Consider the following 13724-nt stretch of genomic DNA (forward strand, 5'->3'; position numbering starts at 1 on the left):
TCCTGGTAATTTGATTTCTTTTGCCGCACAGTAACACGTTCATCGTTGAAATCATGTCCTTCTATCATGGGAATATCATGTGTCACCCTCCTCGGACTATAGCAAACCTCTCCGTAGTTCTGATCCCTCTCATGTACAATATCCCTGTTTCTTTCACTGCGTCTCTGAGACATACGTCCAATTTCATCAGGAGTACGGGTGTGCATGGGAGTATCATCAAACCTTACTGATGGACGCCGGTCTGTAACATCTCCCCTAGTATCTTTATGACCAACAATATCACTAGAACGCCGTGTAGTTCCTAAACCAGAGTCCCTAGGTCTATCACCTTCTACCTGTTTAACGATACTGGACAAAGGGGTTGATTGTGATTTGAGCCTAATACTATTTTCCCTTAACGTTGCTATTTTCTCCTCCAAATCACTTATCTCGCTGTCCAAGTCATTCATTGTGAACAACTGATCCTATTATTTCAAAGAATGTAAAATTAAACTACCAACACACTATAATGCCTTTATAGATAAATATATAAAACCACCACAACAGTGACTGGATCCCACTACGCTGCCACCAAAATATATGTAACGGATGCGTGCGTACAGTTCGTTACCAAGTTCTTTCTTGGACCCAGTAATTGTTGTAACAAACAAGTGCCGACAATATATACAAAATAACGGCCGTCTTTCTGACTCAAATAACTATTACCTAATCTACACCCGGTAGATATTTTACATTAATATACCTCTAACACTAATATAGTCAAAAAGACAACTAAAACAACTGTATACAATATATCCGTCACCCTGTATCAACAGTAAATAGCCCCTTACTGCGACACCCGTGACTGTGTACACCCTTTACCGCGACACACCTTGACCACGTCACCCTTTACCGCGACTGCCGTTTGACCAAGTCACCCTATAGCTAGCCACTATAAAACCTATGCCTTGGTAAACCCTGTGTCTTGGTACCTGACACCCTGTATCAACAGTACGTCGCCCTGTACTGTGATACCCTGTGACTGTGCACACTATACTGTAACACAATTTATTTTGACCATGTACTATAAAGGAATACAGTGGAACCCTAGCTTATGCAGCTAGGCCCAAACTTATACAGCTTGGTCACTGATTACCTTTTTAGAGTTGTCCCTTCTTCTTCGACCACCAGAGCAAGAGCAGCTTTTCATCTGATGGAACCTCTATTTATATACCTAGCCATCCAATGAAATGCCTTCTTTCATTAGCCAATCAAAACTACTCTTACTTCCTAATTACAAAGAAATAACTAAAGCAAGTCTATACTAACGATCATTTATTGAACAATGTAATTAACAAAGAATCAACCGCTTCAATGTTTTGCATTCAACATATTAGTCCGAATTATTCTGAAGCTTTATCAACTTTTTTTTATATCGGTCTGTCGTCGATTAACATCAGAACTCCGGCCCTCTATAATATGCGGGAAATGTTATTGATACCACCATCTTTCGATCCATGTGTGTGAAAGTGACGATTTGTTTCTTAAATATCAGTTTGAAGAGCGACCCAGGCGCGGGTCGCTTAATTATTTCCCGCATATTATAGAAGGCCGGAATTCTGACGTTAGTCGACGACAGACTGATATAAAAAAAGTCGATAAATTGTCAGAATAATTCGGACAATCAACAAATATGATGTTACCTGTTGAGGTTTAGTAACCATTGTCTTGGTTTGATGTTCAATACTTGCGTTGAGGACATCTGTAAATGATTCAGTTATCGCTGTGGCCTGCTCTTCTGTGAAACCTGTCATTCAAATCAAGATGACATTGATAAACAAACATTTTGAACAATACTGTTATTTATTTTAATAGATTGTGAGAAATTGACTTTCTGGTTCCTTACTACTACAGAAAATATTATTTCTAGACATGACATTGACTTGAACAATACAATGAATCCATTCTTTTGCTGTCACTGAAAAGAAACACTCAAAGATTAAATATTATGACTGAGTCAATCTAAAAAATAATATTAAGGATTTTTTACAAGTTCATTACTTTACCTTGAGACTTGAGTTTGTTTACCAAAGCCAAGGTATCAAAGTAAAAAATCCTGGATTGTGCATCTAATGTTGGATTAATGGATCTTGCCTCAGGGTTCGTACAATACCATCTCTTGTTCATACAGACTGTAAAAAGAAATGTAAATTAAAATTAAACATATGTATATTTCACTTTCTTTGTTATAGGACTTGCCGTTATATATGGATTGAACAAGATTTTTTTCCAATTTCATACTGGTATGAATGCAAATCAAAACATACATATTCCATGAAGCCTGAGCATGGTAAAAATGTATGCGAACAATTTGCGTTCATACCGGAATGAACATTGAAAAAATGCTGTTCAGTCCTTATATATACATTCGAAATTTTTCACTTAAACAAAGATATTTCCCTTTTATTTTCCATATTAAATTGTCTTTGTCATCAGCTAGTGCAAATAATGTTTGCTTCTAATGGTTGCCAAATGTTAATCCGATTGTGTTCATAGCCCTATGAATGCAATTTCTTATGGTAAAGCTTATAGAAGAACTTGCAGTTGAAATGTCAATATATAAATATAAACATAACTTGAATTACACAATTAAAACTTTTTTAGCAGAAGTTTAGATTTTTTTATAAATACCAATAGCAGCAAGCATTGACAGTGATTTCCTAGATAAAGTTGCTACAGTTTATTGTACAGAAAAGTTACTGCAGGTGTTTAAATTGTTTTTTTAGCTGGATTATTCCAAAAGCATTTTGTTGTTGTTGCTGATTTTGATAAATTCTATACTGTACCTGAAGTCTACCAAGAAGGAAATGTTACTCAATATACATCATAGAAACTGGAAGGTTTTTTTAAACATGTGTAGCTCTTCAAGGCTTACTTGCTTCGCTAAATGAATCGAAACAAGACTGAATCGATCATCGACAACAGGCTGACGCAATGTATTTGCCTTTAGCTTGCCTTCGCCTACCTGCCAATTCCTTGGGTTGTTTGAATACAATATTTCGATTTAGTGTTGCCATTTGTCTTTTTGCACACCTCCTACATCGCGAGATCGGAGGCTGATCTTTCGTCAGAGTTGAATACAACCTGAACACTTTTCTCGAAGAAAAAAACAGACGCCGTGGTTGCAACATCTTTTTGGTTGAAACTCTTTCGCTTTGAAAGGTACGAAAGCATTCTAATGGGAGATACCATTATTTGTAAATAGTTATTTCTTTACTGACACAGTAGACTACATTCTCCATTCATTTACTATTTTATACTAATAAATGACAAAAAAAGTAGCGTTAATCCATATTATACAATACAGTACTATGATAACCTTTTCTGTATCATACTAAAGGGGAGGGGTCATTAATTTCTACAGTTTCAATGTATGTTTTTATATGTTGCCATGATAACGAGTTCGGGCAAAAAGGTTAACGTGCTGCACTTACTTATGATAAGTTAGCCATTAACCAATTTATTAATTCTTCTTCCTATGTCTAAGCAAATAGCAGCATTGAGAAATTAATTCTGGCATACTATAACGTTAAGAGCTGAATTTATTGAGTTTATCTGGGAAGCAAACATAGACATATCGAATATGTTATGTTTAATTAACAAGAAATTAATTTAACACACTGAGCACAGCATGATAGGTGTTTTCCGTTTGTGAACTTTTCCTTTCTTGATAGTCGCATACCTGTTCCTCATCTTGTGTATGTCACAGTTCAAGTTGATCCACAGTATTAGTGTGGGCTTGTTCCAAATTAGTTTCCATGATCGATAGAAGATGTTGATAGACTATCAACCCATGGTTTTGAGAGATGAAGGTTGAAGAAGACTGGGCAAGTTTTATGGTTGCCATCATGATCTCATGCAAATATTCCATTTTCAAGTGGGATATGAATAATGCTCATTAGTGTGCCCTACATGTATTGTTCAATTATGACTACCCAGTCTCTCAATCACTTGGATTTGACGTAATAGTCCTTATTGCTGTGTCCTTCAAGAATGCCTGGTAGAATCCCCTTGTGGTACTTGATTAAAGGTTGCATAAATCTTTCCTTGTTCATGTTTTGTTACTGTTCAATCAATTTGAGCAAAAAAAGTATTTTTTATGCATTTCATCAGTATTCTCTGAATTTAACACATATTTATTGAAATTAAAAGTAAAATATCTATAGATTTTCAGTTATTTTTCCCTCTTGAATTTCGAAATGCAATACGACTCTGAAAAGTTTCACTTATTTGACCTTTGGCATTAAGATTAAAGTCAGTGACCTAAAAGGTTTCACTTGTTCGAATGGCCTTTGACATCATGGTCAACAGTGCACTCCACACATTGTCTTTGGGTGATGCAGGTATACTGCAAGTTGCATAATTTATCTTAAACAGTTTAAAAGTTATGGCCCCGGACAAGAAACTAGAATTTCGTTTTTCAGAACTAAAAAATATGTCTCCCCTTATTAGCCAATAGAAAAACTCTGGTATAAAAAATTAACAAAGGGCCATATCACTTAATATAGTGGGGCACGAGGCCCGAATTTAGAATTCGATACTCCTACTTACCCAAGATACATTAAAACTTTAGCAAGTTTGGTCAACGTAGGTGAAACTAGAACACTTACAGGTCAGTAGGGGCCCCTGTCTTGTGGCAATATATCCCTCATAATAATCTAGAAGCAATCTGCCCATATAGCTGAGCTTGACGTTTGACATTTAAAAAAATCGCAAGGAAGCAAAATATACATATACATGTACTATAATGTGAGTCTTGTTTCCTTCAACTTCCATATTTGCTGGGCTAACAGAAATGTAAATACTGGTGCAATACCCATTTGTTAGCTTTGATTCGTTTTATTTCACCTAAAATACCTCCCCCATCAAGAGCCAGGGTCGAAGTAAGAGATCCACTTTGTATTTGACCTTTGAACCCAAATGACCTTGACCTTTAATCCAGTGACCCTGATCTTTGGTCAGTTGACTCATTCTTCAATTCCGACCAACTTTGCTTCATAATATCAAAACAAAATGTTCATCAGTAAAAAATAGAAAACTTGACCTTGAACCTTTGGAAACCGTAACCTGGACCTTTGGTCAGTTGACTCTGTGTTAAGTTCTGAACAACTTTGCTTCATAATGTCATAACAAAATGTTCATCAGTGAAAAGATACAAAATTTGACCTGGACCTTTGACCAAGTGACCTTGGGTCAATGAATTCTTGTTTCATTTTGACCAACATTGCTTCAAAGTGTCAAAACGAAATGTTCACCTTCACCTTTGACTGTGGGTCAGCTTGACTCCTTGATTAATTCCGACCAACTTTGCTTCAAAGTGTCATAACAATATGTTCCCCAGTGAAAAGATACTGAATTTGACCTTAACCTTTGACTCAGTTGACTCTTTGTTAAATTCCAACAAACTTCGCTTCATAATGTCATAACAAAATGTTCGTCCGGGAAAAGATACAAAATTTGACCTTGACCTTCAAACCAGTGACCTTGTTGGTCATTTGATACCTTGTTTGATTGTGACGGATGAATAAGTATAGGGCACCCACATCGAACATGGAAGTTATGCTGTGGACAAACTTCGGTATCAAAATTAAACAATGGGCCATAACTCTGTATATAGTGATGCACGAGACCAAATTCCAGTGCACTGCACACCTTCTGTGAGTGACGTAGGTATACTTCAAGTTTGATTAAGATATCTTTAACGGTTTGAAATCTAGGGGCCGGACAAGAAGTTACTGAAAATGTGCACTTATTTGACCTTGAGGTGAAGGTCACAGTGACCCAATTCCAGTGCACTGCAAACCTCCTGTGGGCAATACATGCATAACTAAAGTTTAATCAAGATATCTTTAACCGTTTAAAAGGTATGGCCCAGACAAGTCCGATTAGAAGAACCAGTACTAATACAATATGTCACCCTTCATTCGAAGGGAAGACATAATTATTAAAAGACTAGGAGAATTATGGCTCTGTAATCTAGACGAGAAAGAGCATAATCAAAAGTTCAGTGTGGTCATTCAACAGAATTTATGAAATTAAGAAGAAAACTACTTTACTGGACAAGTTTCCTTCTAAAGAGACACTGACATACCACCTCATTACAGTTTAATAAAAGATGACTGATTAAAAACCAAGACAATTGTTTTTGTAAGAAAACAAAATCTGAAGAATTTTAGAATTTAATGAATTTTATTTCGAAACCTTTTGTCTGTGAAATAAGTAGTAATAGGTGATAGTAATAGGGTGAAATAATTACATTGAAATAGACACAATACAAAATATACAAAAAGAAATGAGACAGAGAGAGAGAGAGATAAAAAAGAACATGTATATTAAGTAAAAACAGTCCTAGATAACGCATCCATATCAATATAATTCATGTGGTAAAAGTAACAGACTGGTGCAATGTATTACGCATGTATCATCATTTTTATTGTGTGATAGATAATAGAATTAGGACAGGTAACCAAAATTTCAAAAAACAACAACATTATGCATCAGTAGAGACCATTCTCTTAGTGTATACAAAATTATCAAAGTTTTTGTGAAATTGAGGTAAACTGTGTGACAGTAGTACTAAATGGCATTGGCTTTATAACAGAAATATTTGGTGCAGTAAATTTGCATGAAGGATGAGCATATTTTGCAGATGGATTTTTTTTCTAACCAGCAAGCCAAGTTTCATATCTCCCATATACATGTACTGATATATTAGATTAGCTCAGACACAACTTGAGGCAAAATTTACTAATATTATGGCAAGAATAAATACCCTTTTCCTTTGTTAATTAATAATAAACAGAATTATGTTCATGAAAATCACTTTGCAAATTGCTAGAACATGACAGGTTTTATAGGGGATATTTTAGTTGTTATATACAAACTGCTAAAACAGGACAGGTTTTATAGGGGACATTTTAGTTGTTATATACAAATTATGACAAAACCTCCACTTAACCTCTGCTTATATAAAGTTACCAATTTTAAAAGTGTGTAAAAATTAATTTCATATATTTTTTTACTTTAAATCATAATTAAAAAATTCTATAAGTACCAAAAGAGACATTTTAAATCAATTTCCTTTTGCTCTTTTAACTTCGCACATACCGATTAGTCTGAACAAAGCAATCTGTTGAAATTGCAGAGTACATATCTGTCAAGTAATAAAGCCAAACTGGAGATCGAACCAAACTGTCAACCCAGTGTTTATTTTTTAATTTACAACCTTTTATTTTAAATGTTTGAACAACACTCAGAGCACTTCAGTTTTATCATTTATACTGAAATGTAAGCTATTCTATATCATAAAATGGAAAACTCCCGTCAGGTAAAATCAAATGTGCACAAAAACAAATATTTAGAAAGAAAAAAAAGGGTTTAACTAGAACACTGATTAGTCAACAAGACCCTGCCATGCCCCTGACCATATATATATCTCCCATTCTCATCAAGAAGATCCCACAGCAATCATTATGGATGTTAGAATAGGCAATTTGAAAATTCCAGTTATTTTACTTCCATGTATGAACAAAGTCAGATCAGTAGAATAGAAAATATGGCACAAATTTTCTCGATCAAGTGGGAGTCAAGATGGCCATTTTAATTGTCTGATCTAGAAATATGACCTTATTCAGCATGTACTATATATGAAGGCTGCTCCACCACCAGGTCCATAACAATCCACTACAAGATAAGTTCAATTAAATATCCCTGATCTGTTTTCAGTATTTAGTGAATTTCACTGGTGGCACTCTTGGAATTTTGAATCCTAGTAATAAAGATTTATTCACAATGGATACATTCAGCAAATACTGTTTACCAACAAAATAAACACTGGCAGATCAGAATTGTAATACTGAGGTATTTTTGACAGTATAGTTCCTACCCCAATTCTGTTTTCAGTAAGTGACCTTGGCTTTAACTATTGAAACAAAGCATCTACATAGAAAAACACCATTTAAAGATTCAGAAATTTGAGACATGGATTCCGAGATAATCCCTGAAAACAAAATTGATGGTGGCACCCACATTTCTGTCAGATCTGGGGCCTGTCCTAATAAATCAATCAACTTTCCTGTTTATAATGATTTGAATTGCCGTTTTTCATTCCTGCATAGTTGCACACATACATGAATTACGCACCTACTGCAATTAAACGAACATTTGCCAAAAAATGTATCTGATTTCCTGTCATGATTTCGCATATTAAAAAAAAGTATTGTGGAAATTATGCAAATAATATTTTGTACAAAGTTTAAGTAAAATGTAAGTGTCTATATATATAAGCTTTCAGGTCCATGTTTACCATCAAACATGTCAATAAATTATTGCACAATAACAACAGTCCAGTGTAGACCTAGATCATATTCCTGTTGGCACCTGTAATTCTGCTACGACGATTTACTTTGGACATCTTTCTTGTACTTTTCGTGTAGATGTTTTTTGTAGGCACTCTGGTTTTTCCACAGGTCAGCAGCATGTATGTTGAGGGGACTGTCAATGTTAGGTTCTGGAATTGAGGATAATCATTGCGAGTTTTTGAAGCAAATGGCATGTAAAAATAACCATGATGCACCAAGTAGGGCCGATTTCAAGTATTTACAAATTGGCCATTTTTTTTTTGTAACTTTGAGCACAAAAGATAAAATCTGTATAGGTGACAGAGACGCAGGATTCATTTTTGTGTACTTTGACACTACTTCCCACAAATTATCTTTTGAGTTGTTTACATTTATATTTATTTTTTCATAAAGATGTTTAAACTTTATTGTCATATAATTACCTATTGATCTAGAGACACCCTGTCTAAAATGTGATGTTAAATAAAAAAAAACACTTTGACCTTTTACCATTATTTGGAAATATATTGTATTGAATCAAGTCTGAGATGTTTTATTTGACATAAGCTCCTAACAATATCATGTATTAGCACTGCATAGTCAAGCACTATACACCCTCAGTACACTGGTGAATGGTAAATACGTGTCATTAGCGACCAAAGGTGGCTATACTCATCACTTTCATTGTAAAAGATAATGATGTTTAAACCGTTTCAACCATACCACAGCCATTTTCAAAGAGAATCGAAAATGATCTCGAGATTTTTTTTTTAATTTGTGCAAAATTTCATACTTTACACCCTTATGATTCATTCATGCAGCAAAACATATAATTATATTTAAATATTACATGAAAAAATATTTCATTCAAATATTTCCTGGATGTGTTGAAATGGAAGATGATTTTAAGTTCACTGGCTAGTAATAAGGCGATGTTCTTCTGTATATTGCTATATTTTTGTCACTAGTAAAATGATGAAATGGCCACCATGGTTGTTATTGCTTCAAATGTTTCAGAAAAACCAAACCAAAACAAATATCAGCAATAGAAAAAAGTTCAATGTTGGACATGTTCGATAACCCAGTAGTATAGATCCTTAATATTAAAACAATACAAAGAATTTATTTTTACCTCCTAAAAGACTCTGAAGTGAAAGGAGTATGGTTCGAACATCATACAAGGCTGACCACTTCTCCTTCAGGATGTCCAGACAGATGTTACCGTGGTGATCGACATTAGGATGGTAACATGGCGAGTCAAACTTGACTGTTGGGGCTTGATAGGGGTAGCTGCTGGGGAACTCAAGGATAAGCTTGTAACGAAGGCCCTCGTATACCTAAATAACAAAGAGAGGCAATAAAACACACATACATTTAAAAAAGGCATACACCTACATATATAATGATAGCATATATATCAGTATATTTTGTGCAAGGAGAAATGCTAAAATTTCAGTTGCCACTTTGAGCTTATCAAGATCATTTTTCATCAGAAAGACAGCTGTAGATTTTTTTTATTTTAACTGTCACATACTTGTCTACCTTTTGAAATTTCCATTGTGTAGATTTGGCAAGCACAAAATTATAATTATATAAGCACAAATAAAATGTCTGTATGTACCCTACTAGGGACACATGTACTAGGAATCAATTGTTCAGCAAATTCACTGCTGGAAATATTAAATTTAATGGTCCAAATTCTGGCGTCTCTCTCCTAAATAGGGAGGGTTGCATGGCTTCTATGCAGTCAGGTGCCTGGATGCAGAAATACTGTACCGTTCCTGTGGCTCCATCCAATGTGGCTCTCCATTTGAACAAATTGTCACCATCAGGAAACGCTGATATCCCTGTGTTATTGGATGTCTGGAAAACACAATATTGATACAACAAACATTTAAGAATACTTATAGCAGACATAGCCCTAATTTCTCTCGAGAAATGTCTTCACGTACATTACTTTTTAAATTTATTTTCAATACAAATCGGTTAATGACAACCTTTCTCCGTTTCATTTTAAATGATGAGTATTTCTGCACATTAGGGGAGGAAAATAAGAGGCCTGAGGGCCCACTGATTTATAAGGTAAAGTAAGTAATGCACTGCCTGGACTCAGGTTTTGGTAAAATTTTCATGTCATTCATACACGTTCAGATCTGTTGTTTTAAGTCAGAGGTGCAAAGTGAAACATGCAGAACTTTTAAAGTTTACATTCTCACCGAGACAACAGGTACAGACCACAGCTGTTCTATGGCCATCCCACAAGATATGATACTTATAACAATCTACACGTATACTGAGCTGCAGTACTATACACACACATGTATAAACTTGCCTTTTAGCCGACAGATGATCAATTTCCTGGGATAAGCTTGGAAGCATAGTAAAATGATTAAGCTCAATAGCTTATGACCATGATGTTGAAAATGATCAACAGATAATTGCATGTGGAATAGACCATAGCAGAAATTAATAGACCCCTTAGTCATGTTCAGTTATTGTACAACTTACCAAAAGTGTCATCAGCTCCTGCTGCAATCTGTAAATTAAAGGTTAAACCATTTAATATCAATTTCTTTACCTTAATGAATAATTCCACTAATATTGCTTTATTCCTTGTACATATGGTTCCAGAGACTGAGTAGAAATGATTTAGAAGAATCAGACATTTATTACAAAATGAATATATCTGTCACTATCAATTAAACTGGAACTTTAGAGAAACAGGATGACTTTTTGGGGCTAAAATACAATGAAATAAGAAACTAAGAAAGTTTCAGCTGTATTAACAGGTCCAATATACTCTGTCGATTGAGCTGTATAGCTATAAAGACCTATATAGCTATATACACCTATAAATTATAGCTGTATTGAGCTATATTTTCTCAGATTTAAATTTTCATTAAATTAAAGAAAAGTTGCATAAAACAATAAGGTTTATGGTAATGTTGACTACAAAAAACATACAGTTAGATGTTTATTTTTCATAAATGTAAAATTTCCAATTTTTTTACATCATTATTTTCTAAAAAGAATACTTATATTTAATGTCTTTTGTTATCAACCTAATGATACAATATTCTTTCAAAAGCGACTTTGTTTCGTTTTCCTTAAAAAAGAAAGTCACTTGAAAATAGCTCAAAATCCCTATTCAGATAGGTCAATAGAGCTATTATAGGTCTTTACAGCTATATAGCTCAATCGGCAGAGTGTACTGGACCTGATTAATTCACATCACATTAGTGTTGGTCGCCCTCCTACTCTGTCATTTTCATCAGACAAATGATCAGTGAAGGAGACAAATGATCAGTGAAGGGTATACACACAAAGGTGTAAAAATGTGCAAGAGTTGTCCACAAATCAATGTCGATTCGGCTATGCCGTAAGCGTATGTACAATTATTGTTATATGTACCGAAATTACCTGATTCAACTACGCTTTGTTTAATTAGAACTTGGTCATAGATGTGCGAGTCTATGAGCCCTCTCATCTCGATTTAGAACTGGCCCACTGCAGCATATCCAGATGGCTTCCTTTATCCGACGCTTGAACAGATTGCTCTCTCTGTCCAAAACTTTGGAGTATAAACCCAGTCAATTTCATGGTTTTTCGAGATCCGAGTGGCATGATCTGTGATTGTCAATTTATTTATCTTGGACTCAGACTCCTTCATTTCTGATCGGGTTAATTTCTTTCTTTCTTGGGTTAATGTTTCAGTATCTTTCTGGTGCTCACCCAAAATCGCATTCCAGTCTTTTCAATATACGATGCGCCACAGTTTTTGCATCCAATTTTAATTTTGTATACACATTCTGCAACATTTTCTTAATGTGTAAGGTGTTTTATCCTTATTTAGGGTGTACTAGGATATGACAATGCATCTTGTGGGAATTTATGGCTGTTAATTGCTGTATGCCATGACCTCGATATATCCTCTCGATGGTTTGGGATATACCTTTTATATACGGAATGACCTCGTGACCTTTGTTTTGTTCTTATCCTTGATTGGCATTTTCTTGTTCTTCCTCTAGTGACACTTATTCCTACATGCCTTACTCTCGCACATGTATGTGGGGTTTTTTGGATCTAGTTTGCTGGAAGTGTTTAAAAAGAAATTTTGGGTGTTTTATTTAACTTTATTCCCCATTTCAATGATAAAATTGTAACTGAAATGTGTACCTGCAGGATTATTACCCATGGACATGGCATATGCGCCGTTGTGCCCAGCCGGTCAAATCTATATCAGTGATTCACATAAATTTGTTTTTAATCATTTATCATATTTCACAATAAAGAAAAATTGTGCTTTTTAACCGATGTCTAGTGAAATCACACTAGAACCAGAAGAACACAGGTATCCACAAAATAAAGTCATGTAATGTGCTGACCGATCCGCGACTACCACGTACGTCGGTTGCGACACTAGTTGAAGAAATTCCGGTCATTCATTAAAAATATACCTTTTGCTGACGGAATGATTGTCTTTTGCTGAGCCCGATCTTTCTGTATTATCCTTGTTCCTGTTGGAAGTGGATGAAGCCATGGGGTCAGTATTTTGGGTTGCCATTTTACCGTTGTCAGTGCAGCTAGTGTCTGAAAGGCTTCTGTTTGAAATTCGTATCTAGGAATTCACTATCCAATCAAATTTTACTTCCGTGTCTATTAACCAATCGCTGGGACTATATCATACGCTTTGACGATCCAACATGTCTGCGCCCAGTAACATTCTTCAACACTCAAGTTTGATGCAATTCAGTTGATGTTGATAATTGCCAAATAAATAATAGCCACTCAAAAAATACCATATGATAAATATTGCGTAGGCTGAACAGAACACTACGAGCTCAAATGCAAACAGTGGTAATAAAAAAAAAATCTCGCTACGGTGAAAAGGGAGGTAACAACACGGCAGCTGTGCATGTGGTATCAGGTCGTTTTGGTAACAAGACGAAAGTCGTATCGGAACATGTGAAAAGTTATTTTGGGATTAGAATACAGTACAAAAAATAATCATAGATTCTAATATGAATAATAAATTAAAATAAAAATTAACATTTTATCACGATCAGAAAAATCAATAAAAATGTGCAACTTAGAGAAAAAAAGTAGTTTTGATGATTAATTTGACAATATGTTAAACGGTACATACTTGAAACTAACAAACAAAACACTTGTCCGGGCCATTGTGGCCATTAGGCATATAAGGCGAATTTCCTTTTTTTAAAAGTGTACTGTATTCGAGTTGTAATTCTTTTTTGAACACTTGACGTATTGAATCAAATTGCCGCATCGAAATGTATGACGGGTTCCTACGCAGGTGCAATTTGTTGAAAAATGTTATAACAATTT

General features: G+C 34.8%; 2 protein-coding genes across 3 annotated transcripts in view; both read right to left on the minus strand.

Annotated features, from left to right (window-relative positions):
* The window catches only part of LOC110460369 (mitochondrial calcium uniporter regulator 1-like), a 13409-nt gene extending 10172 nt beyond the window's left edge, over positions 1–3237 (minus strand). Inside the window, exons 1-3 of one of the 2 annotated variants that reach the window (XM_021513239.1) lie at positions 3005–3237; positions 2046–2171; positions 1683–1786 (exon numbers count right to left, since the gene is read on the minus strand). In XM_021513239.1, the coding sequence (XP_021368914.1) occupies positions 1683–1786; positions 2046–2171; positions 3005–3170 (396 nt within the window). In that variant the 5' untranslated portion in view covers positions 3171–3237. The other variant, XM_021513240.1, reaches the window with a different exon arrangement.
* A 2972-nt stretch (positions 3238–6209) lies between these two features.
* Positions 6210–13014, minus strand: LOC110460367 (ubiquitin-conjugating enzyme E2 C-like). The gene is made up of 5 exons (XM_021513237.1): positions 12836–13014; positions 10887–10914; positions 10155–10241; positions 9511–9715; positions 6210–8548 (listed from the first exon to the last, which is right to left on the minus strand). Exons 1-5 carry the CDS (start codon positions 12940–12942, stop codon positions 8430–8432), a joined length of 546 nt encoding a protein of 181 aa, XP_021368912.1. The 5' UTR covers positions 12943–13014; the 3' UTR covers positions 6210–8429.
* Between the last annotated feature and the right edge of the window lie 710 nt (positions 13015–13724).

Source organism: Mizuhopecten yessoensis, unplaced genomic scaffold (genome assembly GCF_002113885.1).
Source record: "Mizuhopecten yessoensis strain PY_sf001 unplaced genomic scaffold, ASM211388v2 scaffold10371, whole genome shotgun sequence".
NCBI lineage: Eukaryota > Metazoa > Mollusca > Bivalvia > Pectinida > Pectinidae > Mizuhopecten > Mizuhopecten yessoensis.